Raw genomic sequence first — 20,290 nt, 5'->3', positions numbered from 1 at the left:
CCTTGGATCACCTCCGTGGCCTCCTCTGGTTCTGCTCTAACAGGTCCACGTCATTCCTGTGCTGAGGACCCCAGACCTGGGTGCAGTACTCCAGGTGGGGTCTCGTGAGGGCAGAGGGGGAGAATCGCCTCCCTCAACACGTGCTGCAGCGGCTCTGATGCGTGAATTTTTTTTTTAAGTTTTATTTCCCCCTAGTCCCCCTTCCCTTGTGGCACACGTGGGTATTTGAGACCCCCAAGTGGGACCTTCCTCGCTTCTATCCCTATAAAACACTTCTGTAAAGCCTCCTGATGGTTAACTGCATGCCAAGGTTGCACGTGGCTCCGAACAACATCTTGAATTGTAGCTGGAGACCCAGTAATTGAGTTGCTCCTGTTCCTTCAGATGGTGAGCGTGACCAGCTGTTGTTATGTAGTCTCTCCTCCAGTCCTTCTGGGAAATCACACCGTGATTATATTTCTGGCTTAAGAAACTTTTTTCCCTAATCAGACTGGGCCTCACAAAGAGGTTGCCACTTAGTGGTAATTACTTGCTTTAGAAGCTGAATGTCTCCTGAGGATTGCAAATAGCGGATTATCAAATTAATTAGTTAAACCAAGATGTGCTTTTGTGAAGCCGAGACCTGCTTTACTTGTGATCTGAAATAAAGGTTTAAATGTTATTAAACTGCATACAACTGGCTCTTGTCTCCCTAATGGGAGGAGAGCCATTTCTTTCCTGAAATGTTGTTGGTGCAAAGGGCTGCTTGCAGCTCTACTTGCTGCAGCACTTGTTGCTTTTCTTTTACAAAACGTGTTTTGAGCAAAATCTATCACTGGTTTTAAGGCACCTGCTTGTGTTTGGGTCTAATACTGCTTCTTGGTGGCTTCCCATGCTTTTGTAGGCTGCCATTGGAAGGGGAATAGGGTTGGATTTGGTGATCCTTGTGGGTCCCTTCCAAGTCAGGATATTCTGTGAGGGTTCATGGTGGATATCTTGGTGGGATTGTAATGTACCTTCCTTGAAATTGTACTTTCAGGGTACAGCTTAATCCATGTCTGTGCACATGGGATCTGGCAGAGAACCCTGGTCTGGTGATGAGATGCCTGGAAGTAGATTCAGAGGCATCCACTGATCAATGGGTTAGCAGGAGCTGTAGGTCCTGGAGTACTGCTTTGCCCCAGCCTGCTCCCAGGCTCTCCTTTCCCTTGGAAGTCTCTGTGGCCATAGGAAATGCTGAGGACTGCACCAGTGATCGTGCTAAATTAACGTGGAGCTCATGGTGGTATTTTCCTAAGAGCTGTTGGCCACTGTAGTGTAATCATCCTGCTAACATGCATATTGCACAACTTCCCCTAGGTCGGGAGATGTCCTTATCTGGCATCTAAAACATCTGTCCTGTGTTTCTTCCAGCATAGCTGAATCCTATTCATAAAAGAATTAAGCATTTCCTGATTTGCAGAACTGAAAATAACCAGAGCTCTGCTAGTGTTGACTAAAAGGCAGAGGTCCTTTCCCTGCCTCCTACCTCTGTCTGTGCTCTCTCCCAGCTCTTGTGGGGCTCTGGATTGTGGTACTGCTTCAGGCACTTGAGAAATACTGCAGCACCAGAAACCAGATCAAGAAAAGGGGGGAAAGAGATGACGGTCTGAAGTTTTCAGAACAGTTTTTGTACTGACCCCTCTCCCACCTCTTTCTCTTTCAACTCTGGGGAGGCCCCACAGCCTTCAAAGTTTGGCTGCCCATCCCTCCTGACGTCAGGGTCCGCTGCCTTGTGCTGTATTTCACCTCTGGGGCAGATTGTGCTCAGCGATACTCAGCAGCTGCCGAAGGTGGGTACCAAAGAGGTTCTCTAAGTGTAGAATTGCCCCTCAGTCCATACAAAAGACCTGGGTCTGCTGGATGGGAAGCTGGAGCACCCAGATCTCTGCCAGCATGGATGACAGCAGCCTTTTGCAGTGGCTTCAGCAATTAAACCCACCCTGAGGAAAGCACAGGCCTCGCACAAGGGCGAGGAGACAGTGTGAGACTGTGCTGGGGAACAAGCACAGCATTGTTGTCAGCCTCAGTCAAGAGGGGCTTTTTAACACCCACTGGAGTGCTGGCTACAGCTGTCCCCCATGTGCTTGTGTGGGAAATGGATCTACAATGCAGGAGAAGAGGGAAAGGCCACTTTGCAATAAATAAAAAAAAAAAAAAAGTCTCTTAGGATCCAGCCACGAGTAAACAGCAGTGAGATGTTCCCCTTAGTGCGGTGCCACGGCACAGGAAATCACGTCACTGCCTCCAACAGCGATGGGGGTGAGCTGAACTCGGGCTCCTCAGCCTGGAATTCCATATGGGGGAAGGTGCTCCTGAGCTTTGAGTGCAGTGTAGGAATGGGAGGAGGTGGGAGGTTGGGCTCTAAGCCGCTCCTGTGTTCAACAGCCCCTTCCCCCTCTGCCTCTATAAATGTGTACCTACAGCACCGACTTCCTGCATTCTCCTGAGTGGTGCAGGCTTGGGAGCTTGTGGAGAGCTTTCAGTTGTCATGGAAAATGGGATATACTTCCATGGTGCCAATGTAGCCTTGTGCAGATGGTGAAAGCTGTGGTCAGAGGCTCTGGGAGGCAGGTTCCTCATCCTCCTGCTATGACTATGACGGGGAAAGAAAGGCTCTCCTGCATCCACAGACAAGATCTAAGATCTCAAGTGAGTCGTTACAGATGACAACAACTAGGTGGTGCCTGTGCTGGGTTGTTAACCCCTGTTGCAGGGGCAGGGATGCTCTCCTCTCCTTCACCCAGTTTGGGATTTGCAGTTGCTGTCACCTGACATGGGCACTGCCTGCAGGGGCAGTGCTCTGCCGATGTGGGGAGGTGACTGGCTGTTCTAGGCCACGGGGGAGCCTCTGCAAGCACAGGGTGTTTGCAGGCCAAGTGCTGACAGTGAGGCAGCTGCTCAGCTCTGGGCACTGCCAGTGTCACAGCCCCTTTTGGGAGGGCACTGCTTTTTCCTTAAGGAGGGCAAACTGCAACCCTGCAGGGACTGTCCTTGCTGCCCACAGGGAACGCAGCAGCAACACCAAGCAGCTGGTGGATCGAATGGTTGGCTTTGGGGCTGCTCAGACCCTCAGTTGCTGGTTAGGTCTGGAAATGTGCCGTGAGGCCATCATGTGCAGGGAGGTTTTAGGGCCAAGTGTTGGCAGTCTTCCCTGAGAAAGGAGCATCTGAAGGTGGTCTTGAGCTGGACCAGCCTGCATGGGCTCTGCTGCTGGCCCTGTGGGACAGGGCTTGGGAAGGCTGTGGGAATCTGCCCCCTGAGCCAAGGCAGCAGAGGTGTTGGTAGCAGTCGCTCCAGCTTCATCAGGCAAGTACCCTGTGCTGCTCTACTGAGCTTGTCCATGCAGGAGGTGTCTTCCCTCCTGCTGTAGATATGAGTAACCCTTCCTCTTGGGCTGGATTGGTTTGTGTAACCCCTCCCAGAAGTGGGGACAGCCAAGTACCACTACGGTGGATTCCTTGACAGAGGGTCAGTCTCCTCTGAGGCTGCCAAAACCATGCACTGCTTGGTCTGGGGAAGCAGTATCTGGTCCCAGGCCCTGCACCTCGTGCCCAGGGCTCCAAGGTTCTGCCTGTGTGTCACTTCCCGCCCTGCTTCCCGTTACACAAAGCCTTTGTTTGTCAGCAGATCCTGGGATGCCCCGCGGCACCTGCCTCTCTCCTCTCTCTCCGCCTCCGTGGCTCTGCCCTTTCCCGTTGTCACTTCTGTAGGCTGCTGCCTGCCTGTTTGGTGACCTTCCCTTGTGTTCGGGCACTGCTTTTGGCCCCTGGCCATCTTAAACAATTAATGGAGGGGTGGAGAAACTTGCCGTGTTAAATTACTTCCTCCTTTGGGAGGGGGTGAGGTCTCCACATCTCGCTCCCGATCCCAATGCAGTTTGTTGCTGTTGCCTGAAGCGGTCACTGCTCTCTGTTTTCCTTCTAGAAGTTAGAAAAACAATATTTCAGAGCGCTCTCTCTGTGTTCCTCGTCATTTTGCTTAACCTGCAGCGCTGCCTCAGGATCTCGCGGAGTGGAGAAAAACTTCTCCGGACTTAGAGAAAAACAAGCCAAGAGGAGGAGGCGGCGGGGGTAGGGCGTGTGTGGGGGGAGTATTTTGCTGGAAACCTCTTTGGGAAGCTGGAGACCTTCTCGGGATGCCTGCCGTGGGCTTGTTCTCCTCTCGCAGCTATTCAGATCTTCCCGGGCGAAGGCAGCTCCCTGCCACGACGCGCCTGCATTAAGCGGGTCCGTGCGGCGGCCCGGGCGCTCCGAGGGCCGTGGATATCAGCGATGCCGTAAGGAGCAGCCCGGGAGCGCCTCTGGCTCTGCCCGTGTCCCCAGGGTCCCCGCAGGGCTGGGGGACGCGGCACCCTGCTCTGGCTATGCCCCTCTGCCGTCCAGCGCTGGAGTTGGCTGTCAGAGAAACCTTCGAGGTCCCCTGCTCAGCCCCGGTAGTGTCATGAGTTAGATTAGTTGGAGCTGTGCTGGGGGCGGTGAGGGCTTGGATTACAGTCCAGAACTCAAAGTGCTTCGGTGGTTCACGTCGGAGGGGAGAGGAGACGCCCCGTCGCACACATGGAGGAAAAAGAGAAAAAACGCCGTCTCTGGAAGTGAGGGGCAATAAAGGAGGCCGGGAACATGGTAAGGAAATCTCTGCGAAGGGCTCTCGCCCTGGGCACGAGCAGGGCTGTGCGGGATGGAGCTGCTCTCGGGGCAGCCTCCCCGGAGCCAGCGCACGGCGCTAATGCCGGGAGCGGGAAGCGGCTCCTCTGGCACTTCCCGTTACTCGGGTGGTTCCCCTCGGTGCCAGTCCCGAACGGTGGCAGCAGGGACACGGAGCTCTTGCTGGCACTGACCCTCTGCGAGGTGCCTGCCTGCCTGTCAGGGTGCAGCGCTGGAGCGAGGAGCTGGGATGGGGCAGGTCAGGCAGGGCCCCGTCTTTCGGGCTGCCTGGATGCTGGGCTCTCCTCCTGCCCTCGCTCTTTGCCGGCCCTGCTCTGGGGCTGTGGGCGCTGCCCCATTGCAGAGCCTGGAGGAGAGGAGAGCATCGGCTTCTCCTGCCCAGGGTGGGCATCTGGGGGATCAGAGAACCCCTGGAGCCGGGCAGGGACTCTTCCCTTGCGGTGCCAAGTTCTGCACGTGGAGATCCTTGTTTGGGGAGGGGTGAGGCTGGTGAGCCCAACAGGCAGCAGAGTACCCAGTCTCCCTGGGAGTGGCTGCAGGGCTGTCCCCTGCCCAGCCACGGTGGTGCTGCCCTGCAGAGGTGCCCAGCCCTGGGCTGGCAGAGGCTGGAGGGATTGCTGGCCCTGTGGTGAGATCCCACTGAGCACCAACCTGGCTTCTGATGATGGTTTGCTCCTGGGCTCAGGCTGGGATCCGTGTGCCCTGCAGCCCTAAATGTCCTGGAGGTGACCTGCTGTGTCATGGGCTGCTTCCCCACAGCAGAAGGAACAAAGTCCATGAGGGGCACAAGCAGCTTGCATTGCTGCTGTGCCTGGCAGTGACTTGCTCTTTCCTAAAAGTTCAGCTTCTGAGCCTGGAGAAGTTTGGCTTTCATTGAAGGGTGAGTTGACCAACTTCTAGCCTCTGCAACCTGAGCTAACCTTATAGACTCATGTCTTTTCCCTTTGCCTTTCCCTTTTCCCTCCAGCTACTCTGCAGAGGATTCTGTGGTGCTCTGTACCCTCACATGCCAGTGTCAGAGCCGTGGTGTGCTCTCTTCTCCCATCCTGCTATGGAGGCCTGCAGGCATCTCACTTCTTCCACTTCTCCATCCCAATCAGGAGACTTATTTCCCTCCCCCCACGCCTTGTGTGTTCCTGGCAATTTTTGGTCTATGCTGGTTAGTGTGTGAAGTTGAAATCAAAGGAAAGCACTGTTTGGGCCTGTGCAGGGTGGAGGCCATCCCTTGCAGTCCCATGGGCTGTATTTTGCCATAAGGGCTGGAGCAGCACTTGTGAAACTCTGCTCGGGGAGGCCTGAGGCAGAGACCAGCTGCTGCTACTCTGCTCCTGCAAGCTGGAGGTGACTTTCTGATTCCCAAATGCTTCATCCCCAGTTCAGGTCCTCCTTCATGTTGTCCTAACGTGTGATGCAAACGCTGTCTGAAGCAGGGTCCTTTGTGTGGAGCAGTGCCACAGCCAGTCCAGGTGACACGGTGGGTTGTGGGTGTGCAGGGACCGTGTGCCTCTCAGGTGCTCGGTGCAGCTGGAAGGAGCAGGAACCAAAGGTCAGGCTGCCACAGGCCCAGCAATGGGTGCTGACCACACTGCAGACACTTGTTGTCCATGGCAGATGTTTGTTCTCAATGCTGTGTAGACCGGTCTGCATTTTGGGAGACACATTTCTGTGAGCAACCAAGTTGTAACTGCAGCTCCAAGCTGTTCTGTTTGAGTTTTTGATGTCCTGGTGAATCAAACAAACCCCGCAGGCAAAAAAATACGGATCTCAGTGAATGTGTGTCAGTCTGCTGGCCTGCAAGAGACTTCCCTGTTGCCTCCAGCAGCCTGCAGGACACTTGGAGGCTTGGCTCCTGATGGAGGTCTGGCAAGGGACAGCTGCTGGCTGCCCTGCTCTGCATGAGGCAGGTGACTCCTCTTCGTGGGGCTTCAGTTTTAGGGCTGGTGTGATGTGTGTGCAGTTGGGGGATGCCTAAAGCACCAAATGGGGTGAGGTACCTTGGGCCAAAGTAGCCCAATTCCACTAGAAGTGACTTTTGCAGTTGTGGAAACCCCATGGCGTGAGCAAAGCAGGAGCCTGGCTGGGCTCTGTCTACCTTGCTCATCCCATCATGGCTTTTGTGACTGGGGATCTGCCCTCGTTCCCTGGTAGGGAATGGGAGAGAGAGGGGGCTTCACCTTGCCTTGATGCTTCCTGCAGAAGAGTTTAGGTGGCACCTCTATGCTGGCAGGAGAGAGGATGGGTTTCAGCAGAAAATAGGGTCTTTCTTTTATCCCCTGGTTATGTCTTCTCCCAGGGTGGGAAGGAAATGAGTCTGGGAATCACAAAGAGCTTTAAGCATTGGGGATCTTCTTTCTTTATTTCTGTGCCAAAGCCATGAGTAAGATGTTGGAACGCAGACAAAGTCCAGACACATAATCCTGAGCACATGGAAGCGGTTTGAAAGCACCTCCTCTGGGGTAACAGGGATGACAACTTGCATTTTGCCCAGAGTCCTTCCAAAAGCACTGGGCAGCTGAACATGCTGCTCATTGTAGCACTAAAAATAATGGCTAAATGCAGGTGACAGACCAGCTGCATCCAGGTATCTCCACCCAGGAATCACCAAATGTCTTCTAGTACCACGTGGGAATGCCAGACTGCAAGTGCTTATGGTGAGATGCTGCAGGCATCCAAGGAGGACTCCGTGCTGAGTGTCAGCACTTATCTTCAGCAAACCAGCATCCTGTAGCTTAACCCCCTCTGGCCATGCTGCTGCCATCTTCCCCCATGGGCAGTCGGCCTGAGGGCACACCCTGCTAGCAGAAGAGATCATAATGTGAGTGCCTTGTCAGCATCTTGCAGCTGGTCACTTCAGACATGACAGGCAGCATGTCTGCCTCTAAATACTAGGGCACAGGCACAGCCACTCAGCTCATGGAGCCTCATTTTTCTAGTTTCATCTCAAACATGACCCTGTCTGCAACTGATCTGTGATCTGTGCAAAACCTGAACCATCCTACAGGCTGTGTGCCTAAACCTGAGCATCGGTGCCGAGTGTGGGTGGAAGTCACATCACAGGGGCTACAGGCCCTTTTAGCACCCAGCTGCTGGAAAAAATCTCTGTTAAAACAGTGGCGTCTTCTGTGGAAACTATAAACTGAACCCACCTGTGGGCACTCATATAAGAGCACCTTTTGTTCATATTCCTGGCTCCCTACCCGTGAGGGACCCCCCTGTTCCAGTCCTGCAGAGTTCAATGTATCCAAGGCCTGAAAAAGGGAGCAGCAGCACCAGGATCAGATGTGTTGCTGACTGAACAGCAATATAAAGCAAGGAGAGGCTGCTGGAGAAAGCTGGTCACCTCTGGCCATGGGATGCTCCATACTTTCTGCACCACTCCTGGTACCTGGGTTGCAGCTCAGAGAAGTGAGTGGACATGCCCTTGTTGACTCTGAAGGTTTGACCATGCTAATACCTCTCTGCCACACCGAGTGCCTCATCTCTGTTGGCTGGCCTAGTCTTTCATTAAAAAATTAACAAAAAAATGGGGCCTTTCTTGTGGTAAGTGCTCCTGGCTGGTTTCGTACGTATCCCATTTTTTGCATCATTGGACACCAAGCTGAAACTTCCAAGATCAAAGCAGCACAGAATGAATCTGAAAGTCTTTCTGTCTGCTCAAATTTACCGTCCTGCCATCAGGCTGGGAAGCCCGGGATGAACCCTTGCTCCAGCTGGTGCAACCAGACATTTTTTTTTTTGAACAGGATCAAATGGCTCAGCTGAAAAGAAGTGGGGACCAGGTGAGGACTCGCACGTGCTCCTCCTGGACGCTGGTGGATGTGGTAGAGGGGAGCCTCCGTGGGGCCTTCTGGTCACCCCCAGTGGGCTGTGGTGCTGTGTCCCCACGGTGGTTTGTGTGGTGCAGAGGAGGAAAGCTGCTGGAGTTCTGGTGACCTGAGCTAGGTGTCTGCCTTGAGCTTTGCAGCCTGCCTTGGGCGTGGCAGAGGCTTCCTGAGCAGGTTCCTTCAGGAGGATCCCTTCCCCGAGGCTGCCTGTCAGATCTCAGTGCCTCCCAACAAAAACCCGGCGCTGCTGAGCCTCCAACATGGTTAAAGGATGTGGGTTGTTTGCTGTCTGTTGTCATCTTGCTGAATACATTTACCTTTTGAACAAGGTCCCTCTCATATGCTCAGGAGGCTGGTATGCAGACCCGTTAATGGATCAAGGGGAAAAATGCCTGTGGATGTATTCTCCTTTGTGTTTGGGCTTATAACCACCCACGTTTTGGCATACATCCCTTCTGTGCACAAAGATCTTTTAGAAATTGCTAGTTAAATCTCCACCCTCCTTTGATATGTATGGAAATAATGGGACACGTGAGACTGTTTTCTGTTTGGGGAAAAAAAAGCTATAAAGGGAGTAGCTTTAAAAGCCTGTGTTCACCCCTTTCTAACACAGGAGTTTAGTAAAAGCAATTAATTTCTGACTGATTTACTCAGCTTTCCAGGAGGCATGCATTTAGTGCTGTATCCAAATACAGGGGAAATGGTTTCATCTGACTCTGCCCCGGGCTTGGCTGCTCAGGGGCAGGAGAGCTTGAGCACATGTGTTTCTGTACCCAGTGAGCTTGGAGAGCAAAATCTGGGTCCCTCTAACCAGGAGCACTTCTCCCTGCAGGGCACAGACTGATGCTTCTTGGGGTGGCCCGTGGCTGAACTGGCATAGCCATGGACATCTCTGGGCTGCCTGCTCTGTCCTTCTGGTTCATCCTTCCTTACAACTTCTTCCCCAGATGTGGCATCTGGTTGCTGCTGCCGGCTCCTTTCTCGCATCAGAGGTGTGCAGGGATGTTCTCCTCCAAGGAAGGTCCTTCTGCACTGACTGTGTTCTCTTGCTGGCCCTTCCTGGAATTGCAGCTCCACTTCAGAGGAATTTCTATTCCCTTCTGACATAGCAGGACTTGTATTTCATTAGCTCATGGTAATACAGTGTGTTTAAGGGCAAAAGGAACTACGGCTCATCTGTTATGGGATAGACTGTTTCCTAGCTCCCACATTCAGTCTGGGAGCTCTTTAACTAAAAGAGGATCGTTTCTCCATGGCATCCACCGTCAATTATGAAGGCAACAAGATCTGGAGAATCCATGAGTCCCCATGGGAGTCTGTCCAGCAGCTCATGCACCTTGCAAAGGAAGGGGTGAGATGTGAACGTGAGCCCAGAACGTGTGCAACGCTGGCACAGAACTAATAATCTAAATAGTGACCCCATGGAGATCGTTTTTGGCACTCGTCAGCTGGTCTGCTGGAGGATTATCATTTATTTTTTGAGCACAGGCGGCTGCCCATCTGTTGTAAGATGCCCCCAGATGGGTGTCTGAACACAAGGGGTAGGCTATGGCCTAATGCCTCTGACTAAAAGGTGTTAAAATGAGCTGACCTGTTCGGCGAAGAACTGGCACAGGGTATTTTATGGCTGGCTGGTATAAGCAAATCTTTCATCTGCCTGGAGTGCCCTGTTACTTGGTACACATTAGGCTACTGCTCGGGTTGGTTTGCCAATGCCTGAAGTTGAGAGCAGAGCAAATGCTGTCGCTAATAATAAGATGAATGAGCTCAAGCAGTTTCTTTTGTTGGGTAGCAGAGAGAAAGGTGCATTTGCAAGAAGAGCTCTGTAAAGAGAGGGTGTCTGCTGCAGTGTCTTGTATAGAAGTGGCCTGGGAAATTCTTGGCTCTGATATCTAACAGGATTTAGCAAGCTTTGTCCGAGCCTGTTGTAGGAACATGACACTGTGAATGTGGAGATCCCTGGCTGGACCGTGGCATGTGGTGCCCATGCCAGGGCAGCCCCTGCAGTCTGGCAGCAGGAGTGGAGAGGAGAACTCTGGGGGGTCTCAGGGAGGTGGGTACATGAGGGCAGTGAAACCACGGCTGCCACGTGCTCGTGCTCTTCCAGTCTGTGGCTGGGAAGGGTGTTCTAAAGTACTGAAGCTTTGCATCACGCAGAGTACCACTCTGTTAGTTAATTAATTGCATGGTTAGACCTATGCCAGTGATATTTTGAAAAAACCTGTGCTTAGACAGTTATTTCAGATTAAGGACTTAATCCCTTGATTAAACTAAACCAAAATAAGCTGGTGTCCAGCTGTAGGATGGTGTTTTATACACAGCTCTTCTCATCTTCTGGGCCCTCATTTCAGCTGGAAGATGTCTCTTTAAGGACAGGGCTTTGATCCGTTCTCTCAGCTGCCCTTTAAACACCTATATCATATCCTTGATCTATTGCTAATAGAAAGTAACAGGTCTTTGGCAGCAGGCTCATTTGTTGGTCTGGATAAGACTTACCTCCTACTCAGTTCATTGAGACTCATTTGTGAGTGGGACACATCCCTGTGAGGAAAGGCTTATCTCCATTTCCCAGGTCTGCCCCTCTCTGGCTAAACTTTCTTGGATTGTGGGTCATCCCCACTTTGGCCTCTTTAATCTGTTCAGGAGTTGTCAGCAGCTTGTCTGATGTGTTGGGTGTTGCACAGACAAAGGAGAAAGTCACAGGGTCTGCTCCAGAGAAGCTGGAGTATGAAAACCTAAAGGAAAGGGTAGAGAGGAGTAAGGTGAGTAAGGAGGAAGGTGCTGTATTAGGCCCACATAAACAGGGGTCTTGGGCTGGAGGGCAGGCTCAGGTGACTCAGGTCATGTTGCCATATGATAATGTCTGTGTTAGGCCACCTGCAGCACGGCACAGAGCCAGGGATGTACCTGGGCCAGGCTGCCCCTGCCATCTGCTGTTCCCTGCCTTTTGCTCCAGCATAAGGACAGCACAGGGGTAGCTGTGCACCAGCTCCAAAGCCCGAAGCTCGCAGGAGGTCATGCTTCACTTTCAGAGCAATCTGGGGTGTCCCCCTTGAGTGAAAACAAACCAAGCCTGGGCTGGCAGGGAGGTCGCCCAGCTCTGGGCCTGCCTTTCACCGGCTGCGCAAGCCCAGACCTACAGCATGCACAGAGGAGGGACCTCGGAGCTGAAAAGCAAATACATCATTTTTCCCTTTGTTTAATTAAATGAGAGATCATGAGTTAATCGCTTCCAAGCGCTTGTTTTCCTGCAGTGCCTGGAATGATAATCCTGTGTGCTGCCCAGTAGGAGCTGCTTTGGCTGCCGCAGCCGCGTCAACACGGAGAAGGGCCGGGAGAACAGAGGGAGGCATCTGGAAATGATTCTCTGAGCTCTGTCTGCTAAGCACCACTCCCTGCAAGGCTGTGGGAGCTGGTTTATCCACGGGCTGCGGAGCCGTCCTGCCTGCCCCAGCGGCAGGGGAGCCGAGCCAGGCTGCAGCCGTGCCCTCTGCCAGGGGTGCCATGGTGGCATGCAGAAGGCAGCTTGTTTCTGGAGGTACAGCCCTTGAGCAAAGCTGGCCTGGGTGAGGCTGCAAACACTCGCCTCCCAAGTGGAACTGGGCGCTGTGCTCTTCTCCCTGAAAAGCCTAAAACAACAGGCCAAAGAGCAGGTAGAGCCTTTCCTGGTTATCTCACAGGAAGGTGGTGTAAGTACAGGAGTGGGAATGCCTACCTCTACATCTGCACCACTTAGGAGTGCGTTATTTTATCCAGAGGCAGGCAGGGTGCCGGAGGCAGGCGCCCTCCTCTCAGTCTCCCAGTGAGCCTCAGAACGAGCAGCAGAGGGGGGAGCTGGCACTTGCTCTGGGAAGATTTTTCTCTCTTGAACTCATTGCCGCTGTGATTAGAACGGCTCAGGAAATGGGGCTGGGAGAGTTCTCCTCCCTGCAGCAATGGAGTGGGAAATCTCAAATTTTGTCAGAAAAACAAGCCTCGCTTTTAGCCAAAGACCTTTTTGAACAGAGAAATGTCTCGTTTTTAAAGGCAAAGCGGCCTGGCTTTCAGCTTTGTGTCAGAAAGTGGAAAGGCTTCATGGAAAGCCCAGAGGTCTGTTTTTACTGGAAATGAGGTTTCTCACGTCAGCTGAGAGCTGAGCAGCCCCAGCCAAGCGGCGCAGCACGGCAGCCTGTGCTGGCAGAGGGACCAGCTAACCCAGCCCTGCTCAGCGCCTGCTGTGAGCTCCTTTTCCCCCAGTCCCAAAGCTGGCTGGGGGCCATGGGCAGGCTCTGTGTTGTGCTGCTTGGAGCTCTGCCTCTTCCCAGTTTTGCTGTTATTTCTACTTTCCAGTCTGGGGCGTGGGAGGCCTGGCTCATCTCTTCCCCTCACCTTTGCGGACTCTGGTCTTTTCTCCCCTGCCTTCACGCTGTCTGTTGGTACCTGGGCAAGAGGGGAGAGGGTGGGTGTGTGCAGGACGTGGCCAGGCTCCGGGCAGCCGGCAGAAGGAGGGCAAAGTTGTGGGAGCTCCTGGCACGGCCTCCCTGCTGAGCGGGAGCCGAGGCACTTGGTGACTCAGAGCTGGGTGTTCTCGCTGTGCTCGCCGGGCTCTGCTCCACTGCCCAGCCATGCTCCCTGCTCTGCCAAGCTCTGCATTTAGCCAGGGCACTTTGGGACATGTAGTTCTCGTTCTTGGGCAGCTCGAATTGGGGGTCTAGGTTTCTGAGAGCAGAGCTGCAGGTTGTTTAGCTTAAATTCCTGCTGCGGGCTGAATCCTCGGTGTGTTCCTTGGGCCAGACCAGCCTGCTGGAAAGGAGTGTTGTCCACCATAAGTCATGGGTTAGTCAAACAGTTTGTCTGGTCTCACCATAACAATGTTTTTTAGGAGTCTGCAGACAGCATCTGGGCTGTCAGCAGGGAAGACTCAGCATTTTGTAGGCAAAATTAGCAAAGTGCTTGGGTGAGTTGTAGGGAAAATGCTGCCAAGGCTTTGTGGGCCCAGATGGATCCAGTAGCATTGCAGCCCTTCCCTGCACCAACTTGCATTGTCCTGAGCCTTTTGGGTTGCTGTCTCTTGCTTGAAGAGCACAAAGTATTCTGAGGCTGTGCAAGGGGGGTGTGTGTAGCCCTGGGGATGATCTCTCTGCTCCCCAGGCAGGCTGACTTCTTGTTCTCCAAACCTGTAGCAGGTTCTCCAGAGTTCAGACTTAATTGGTGAGCAGCAGGTCCCAAAGAGGAAAAAGTTGAGTCCTGAGTCAGAAAGAAATGTAGCATGACAGGAGTTCCCAGTGGCTGGAGCTGCTGTGTCGTTCTCTCCATGCCCACAAAGGTAGGCAGAAAATTCAATCTAGAAAAGCACCTAGAAAAGCCCAAGAAGCTCCTGATTACTCCAGATGCCTCCTGATAGGCTCGTCTCACATCCTGCAGCAGCTGCTTGCATGAGGAAAGGTAGATGTGTCTCCTGAGCAGGTTTGTAACAGATCCTGGTCTGCTCTTCCTGCTGCCTACTTGTTAGTCTGGGCTTGGGGCTTCTGCCCAGGCACTGGTAACCTCATTTGTGTTTGAATCATGGTATTGCTGCAGTTTGTGATGGAGAAGGGCTCTTAGGGCTGAGCGACAGAGCTTTGCCACAACTTTATTGCTTTATTTGTTTCACAGCATCTGTGGCTCTGATGATATGCAGGGGAGGGAGGGCAGCCCACCCACCCCAACTCGTTGCTGGCCCTGTTCAGACTAAGCCCTCTGCCAGCTATGAAGTCCTCCTGGGTTCTCCCTGCTCCCCTGCCCCCCGGGGTGGGACCACGCTGGGTTGTTCCTGTCACACGGCTCAGCCCACGGAGCCCATCCCATCCCCATGTGCTGCTTTCCTCTTCCCTCGCTGTGCTCCAGCCCCTGCAGCGGCTCCCAGCTGAGCAGCAGTGAAAGCCGGTTTGGCCGGACATGACCTTAACCTGGGCTTTATTTAGCACCTTGATTTATAGAGGAGTTATTTTAAAAGCGTGTTTCTCTTTTGGGAGGTGTGGTGGAGTGGTGGCAGTGAGCTGGAGTTCACAGGTCCTCCTGTGCTATTGACAAAGAAGCATTTGAGCTCCAAGACATCTTTTGCTTGGGGAGATGCTCTCTGGCTTGCTTGGAAAGCGCCCTGACTAGTGTTTGTGCCAAGTGGCTGAAAAGGAATAAGTGTCCAGGACCTTTTCTGTGAAAGGGATGTGGCAACAGTGTTGGAAGCAGGGAAGCTAGAAATTTCCAGTCCCTGAAAGAGGCTGCTTTTCTCCAGGAGGCTCCTGTGCTGTGCTCTGCCAGCTCTTGGGGGGCACTGTGGGCTGGGGTAGAAGTTCTCTCCCCTGGGATCCTTGCTGGGTTTAGCTTGCTCTCCTCCTCTCCAGGTGCTGTCCACTCATCCTGGGTCACAGAGGTTTCTCCTCATGCCTGCTGGAGGTTGTGTTGCCTGCTTGAGCTAAGTGATGGAAACTCTGGAATACGTTGCCCAGAGAGATTGTGGAGTCTCCTTCTTTGGAAATACTCAAAAGCCATGTGAAGTAACATGCTCTGGGGGACCCTAACGTGCTCTAGGAAACCCTTCAGTGGTTTGGGGGACCCCTAATATGGTCTAGGGGACCCTGCTGGAGCAGGGAGGTTGGACTAGATGACCTCCAGTGGTGCCTTCCAACCTTACACATTCTACGATTCCGTGATGTGGTTTGTAGGTAGGACAGGCTCTGGACTTCAGGTTTATCAGCCTCTGGACTGCAGGGCACCATCCCCTTCTCTTGTTTGTGTGAGTTCCCTGTGCCTCCAAACCATGTCTTTTCCATGTGTGTGGCAGCAGGCCCTGCCCGCAGGCTGGATGTGTGAGGCTGCCCAGCTGTGCTCTGGCATTCAACAGCCTCTTACAGCCCCTGCTGAGGCCCTTTCCTCTGGCCCCTCTGCAATCTGAGAAGTTAATTAATACAAATAAGCAGTCCCATCCCTTGGATTGTGAGTTGGGTTAATGAGTCCCCGATTAGAGGTGAATCTGCTGCTGTTGCAGGCTCCAAGCTCTGCTGTGTTCCACCCTCTGTGTTTTCAAGGTGACTTCTGAGGCACTGCCATGTTGCACCCTCTACCCCAGCAGGACATAACCCTGGTGACCACCAGGGAGCACTGAAAAGTGGTGTCACCTCCACAATTGCCTGTTGCACACGTGGGCTGCATCCATCCTTGTTCTGCAGCTGCCCAAGGATGCTGGTGCTGCAGTCACATGCAGCGTGGTGGGATGTGGGAATTTACTCCCTGTTCGGGGCTTTTCACGTGGAATTAGCAGAGACTGGGGCAAACATCTCTTTCTACCAAATGGTAGGGGTTGAAGCCTTCTCTCATCCCTTGGAAGCCTGCACAGCTATCATGGCTTCGTGGTATAGTCTAGCCAGAGGGAGATAAAGCCTCTGTGCTGTGGAGTGCACTGCTAGCACTGCACTCTGCAATGGCTACAGGCTATGGTTATTCTGTATTTTACTAAAGGAAGGATAATGTACGACCTGGTTTATTTTAACCATATAAAAGATTTTTGATTCGGTGCCAGTGTTAATAATTGTTTTGTGAAGGCTTTGCTAAGGCAGCAGGAATGGTGTGAGAACCTTAGAGCGATGCACTGACTCATGTGCAAATATTTTGACTTCTTTGTTTTATTTGCAATGGTAAACTTAACAAATGTCTTTTGGGGAGGGATTGATATCTGAAAGAATTTTGCTCAAGCAGGGCATGGGGACAGAGGATGGCACAGAACCAACCCCAGCTGGTTTTGACTGGTACTTTGAAACCTGTGGGCTGTGGAGGGTCAGAGAGAGATTGTTGTCAAATGCTACCAGCAGCAATGCTACTGTGATAGTGCCCAAGCAGGCAGCTGGTGCTGGGTGGGAGAGCACCTGTGTGAAGGCCAGTTTTGTCTCACAAGGCCAAAGGCACTTGCTGGGACAGGTTGATGTCAACAGAGGTTATTATTTTTCTGAGTGGGAAGAAACTTGCCTAAAACAGCCTTCTCCTCCCATTTAGGATTGGGGTTAAATGCTCACCCTGGCATTCAGTGCTTGGAAGTGTGCATGTAGGGCTCCTGCTTTTGGAGTCCTTGGGTTAAGAATATTGGGTTAAGAATTCCAACTGAGGACAATCTGTGATTCTGTGAATATGAAAAATAGCTCCTTAACCTCTGTTTATCTGGTTGCATTGGCCTTGAGGAGTACTGCAGGAGGCAGCTGGTTTCTCAGAAAAGGTGTGAACGCTTTAGGAGCCTGCTGCCATCTAGCCTTGCTTGTTGCTGCCACCAGGAGAAACAGCAGAAGAGGTAAGGAAGCAGTGCTGTGCCACAGGCAGCGTGTGGTTTGCCTGTCACACGTGTTCTGCCAGCTCGGTGCAGGCAGGAATTGTGGAGGCATCTCCTGGGCTTCCCCACCTCTCCTGTGCAGTCCCACAGGCTGTCCTACAACAGAGCAGGGAGTTTATATAATGCTTAAAACACCCAACCCTCTAAAGGAGGAACTTGGAGATTGTTGAGCTGTGAGAGGTGGGAAGGCTCGTGTGAGGAGCATCATCTCTGCTCGGGCTGCAGGTCGGTTCAGGCTTGCTCTGAGACTGTTGCATTTTCTCAGGCCAGTGGAGGTATCTGGAGTGATGAACATGTGCTGCCGTGGAGTGGAAGAAGCAAACCAGTTTGTTTCCTCCTGATCCCCTCGCCCTGCTGCTCCCCGGTGGTGGTGTAAAGCTGTTGTGGCACTGCTTTGTTTAACTTTCTCTCCCCATCTTGCTGTGGGACTGAGGTATGTTTTCAGGCATGTCCATGCAGCTGTTCCTGTTCTGCAGGAGGCTGTAGGGCCAAGTGGCTGAAATGCTTTTCTTGTCTCTAGTGAAAGGAGGTGGATTTAGATCAGATGAAGACCTGGCCAGACACCTGAGTAAACTTTCATTTGGTTTTGTAGCAAAACTTACTCCCACTGGCTGTAAGTTAGCCCAAGGGATCCCCTCTGAAATAGATAGGAAAGGAGGGATCCTGATCCTCTCTCCAGATATGTACAGCTTTATTTTTTTTATTGTTACTTTTTGGCAAGCCCTCTTGATTTACACCCATGCAATAACTCAGATTTTGGCCTCTGGCACTGGAATTGGTCCTGACACCGTGGGCAGGCTCTGGCTGGCAGGTTCTTCCAAACGAAGGTGGATTCGGGGAAGCCATTGCCTCTGATCCGTGAGCTGGAAATGGGCATCCCGCGTATCGATGTGTGTGCTCAGGGACCACTGTTCACGTGCAGCCTGTGAATCCTGTTGGGAGGCACCTCTCAGCACAGAAAATTCCTGGCTCCTGGAGCGGAGCCTTTCATGAGAGGCAAACAGCTTTGGGTAATGAGGAATCTCACTGGTGAGCGGCTTTCCTCGGGACCAAGCGCTCCAAACTCACCCTGTGCTGGGACTCCAGAGCACGGCAGGCTCGGGAGCTTCGGCCCAACCCGTTGTCCTGCAGCTCCGCTCAGCCCACCGGGGAGCTGTAACTCTGGGATGTAACGTACCCAAGTGCTGGGCAGCATCTCCAGCCCCGGGTACCCAGGGCTCGGGTCCCGCCGATGCGCCCACCCCACGAGTGGCTCGCCCGCACGCGCTCACGTGCCGCGGTGTGGTCTAACAGCCGCCCCACCCCGCGCAGGCAGGAGAAGGACTTGCTGCGTAAGCAAAAGCTGGGAATTCTCGCCGCTGTGCGCAGCACACTCTGTGAGCGCTCCGCTCCCCTTTTGGGAGAGCTTTTCAGTGTTTACCTGGAATCGCCGGTGCCAAGGGGAGCTGGAAAGGACAGCGCTTTGCTCCTTTGATCTCCGCTCCTCCTGCGTTTTGGAGATGGCTGCTCTCCTGGGCGCAGGGCTCGTCGGGGCGCCGGGGCGGATCGTGCCGTGGTACCACTAACGCTTTGTCTCTCGGCAGGACTCGGAGTCGCTGGACGGCTGCATTCAGAGCACGTTATCAACACTCTACCCTCCGTTTGAGGCTACCGCAGCCACTGTTCTGTGCCAAGTTTTTGATGTGGTGGAGAAGACGTACCGTGGGGATGGACTGCGCTACCTCATAGACTTCCTGATTCCAGCCAAGCACATCCTGCAGTGCATTCAGCAGGATGCCTGTGTGAGTACATCATGCTCTCTAAGCCCCGTGGAGGCTCTCTTGGAGAGTTTTCTTTCTGCCTCTCGTATGTATAACGGCTGGCAGAAAGTACGTGCAGCAGCCTAGGTGGGAGGTGTGATGACCCACGGGGCAGGCAGACAATTGGGAAACAGTTGAGAAATTGTTGTTGAAGCCTAACCCGTGCAGGGATCAGGTGTGGAGCGGTGCCCTCGCCTTCCATAACCAGCAACACCGAACAGGAGGCTTAAGGGACTCACAGGAAGAGGTTTAGCAAAGCGCTTGCTGGATATGGCTGACTCAGGTGGCCTCTGACCCCGGCCGTTCCCTGGCCCTGTGGATGAAGCTGTCGGGCTCCTGCCACTGGCAGGAGGACGTGCGGGGCGAAATGCTGCCAGTCGGTGTTTTTCCCAGAACTCCAGCTCCCCTTTGATGGTTGCTGGAACGGTCGCAAGGCTCAGTAGCCCCGAGGAGTCACGTTACATTTACTGCCAGAACGAGTCCCAAGATTAACGTGCGTTACTGTTGGGAGCCTAAAATGTTAGAAACGATGAGTCAAACGCCTCCATCACAAACTTGGCTCAAAGTCTGAAAGATGAAAAAAACCCCAAACAACCAGTCCCAACAACCTAAAACTTGGGTTCAGTGTAGCCCTCTTATCTCTGAATGTGGAGTGGGTATGTGGCCAGGCTGTCAATAGAAGTCCTCATGGTGGAGGGCAAGGGACTTCTAGGAGGAGCAAAAATATTAAATAGAAGCTGAAACAATCAGTTACTCATTTGTCTCAAGGAGGTGAAATGCTGTGGGGAAAGACCCATCACATAGGATGGATCCATGTAAAGCTGCACATCTTGCAAGTAAGTGCTTTGGTGCAGTGTTTGTCCCACTGTGTTGTCAGCCAGCCTCCAGCTTGGTGCCAGCTGTGTGTTTGTGAGCCCAGGAGGATCCAAGGTTGTACATCAGGATTTTGGGGAGCTGCTCTCTGTCATGAACACTGGAATAGGAATTATTCCATCACTACCTGTAGCTGCAGTTTTTAATTTGACGGCACATCACATGTTTTTCCCCTCTAAAGAAACAAAAGGCTTTTCGTTTGTATGAACTACTACTCATTATGGCAAGACACTTCACAGCTTTCCCCAAAACATCTCGGCCTCGCCAAGGTAGCGATGTCCCCACTCCCCGAGATCCCGGCAGCTTCCAGCGGGGCCTTGGGCAGGTGAGGTAGTGGAGGGGTGAGGGAGGGAAAGCGGCAGGGAGCTGAACCCACAGTGCTGCTGTCCCAACAGGGAGGTGTTGGGGGCGGGAGGGGTGCGCTGGGCAGTGCTGGGGCAGGGACACGGACAGGGACACGGACAGAGCGGGCCCCGCGCTGCCCTCGGGGCGGGACGGGCGGGCCGCGGGCGTGGCGGTGGGGCGGGGCGGGCCTTGCGCTGCCCGGCAGCCAATGGCAGGACAGCTGGGGCTGCGTCAGCCAATGGGAGCGCGGGGCTGCCTTGACGGGCCGGGCGGGCCCGGCCGAGCTGTTGAAGGGCTGTTGCAGCACGAGGCGGGAGAGGCGTGAGGGCGGCGCGTGCTGGGGGCGGCGAGGCGGGAGAGGTGAGGGCGGTGGCGTCTCTGGGCTGGGAGAGGTGAGGGCAGTGGGCGCTGGGAGGGTCCCTGAGCTGG

At 53.4% G+C, this 20,290-nt stretch overlaps 1 protein-coding gene across 5 annotated transcripts in view; it reads left to right on the top strand.

The window, feature by feature from the left end:
- Positions 1-4,516: 4,516 nt before the first annotated feature.
- The window catches only part of PLEKHG4 (pleckstrin homology and RhoGEF domain containing G4), an 83,399-nt gene continuing 67,625 nt past the window's right edge, over positions 4,517-20,290 (top strand). For 2 of the 5 annotated variants that reach the window (XM_027698233.1, XM_027698232.1), the window contains exons 1-2: positions 4,519-4,643; positions 18,428-18,625. In XM_027698233.1, coding sequence (XP_027554034.1) covers positions 4,641-4,643; positions 18,428-18,625 — 201 coding nt within the window. In that variant the 5' untranslated portion in view covers positions 4,519-4,640. Of the gene's footprint in view, positions 4,644-18,427; positions 18,626-20,290 lie in introns of all 5 variants that reach the window. The other 3 variants (XM_027698231.1, XM_027698230.1, XM_027698234.1) reach the window with 3 other exon arrangements.

Source organism: Neopelma chrysocephalum, unplaced genomic scaffold (genome assembly GCF_003984885.1).
Source record: "Neopelma chrysocephalum unplaced genomic scaffold, ASM398488v2 Primary Assembly neopelma1_125, whole genome shotgun sequence".
In the NCBI taxonomy this organism is placed as follows: domain Eukaryota; kingdom Metazoa; phylum Chordata; class Aves; order Passeriformes; family Pipridae; genus Neopelma; species Neopelma chrysocephalum.
Note: the sequence above shows the minus strand (reverse complement) of the source record. Positions and strands in the feature narration are given on the sequence as shown.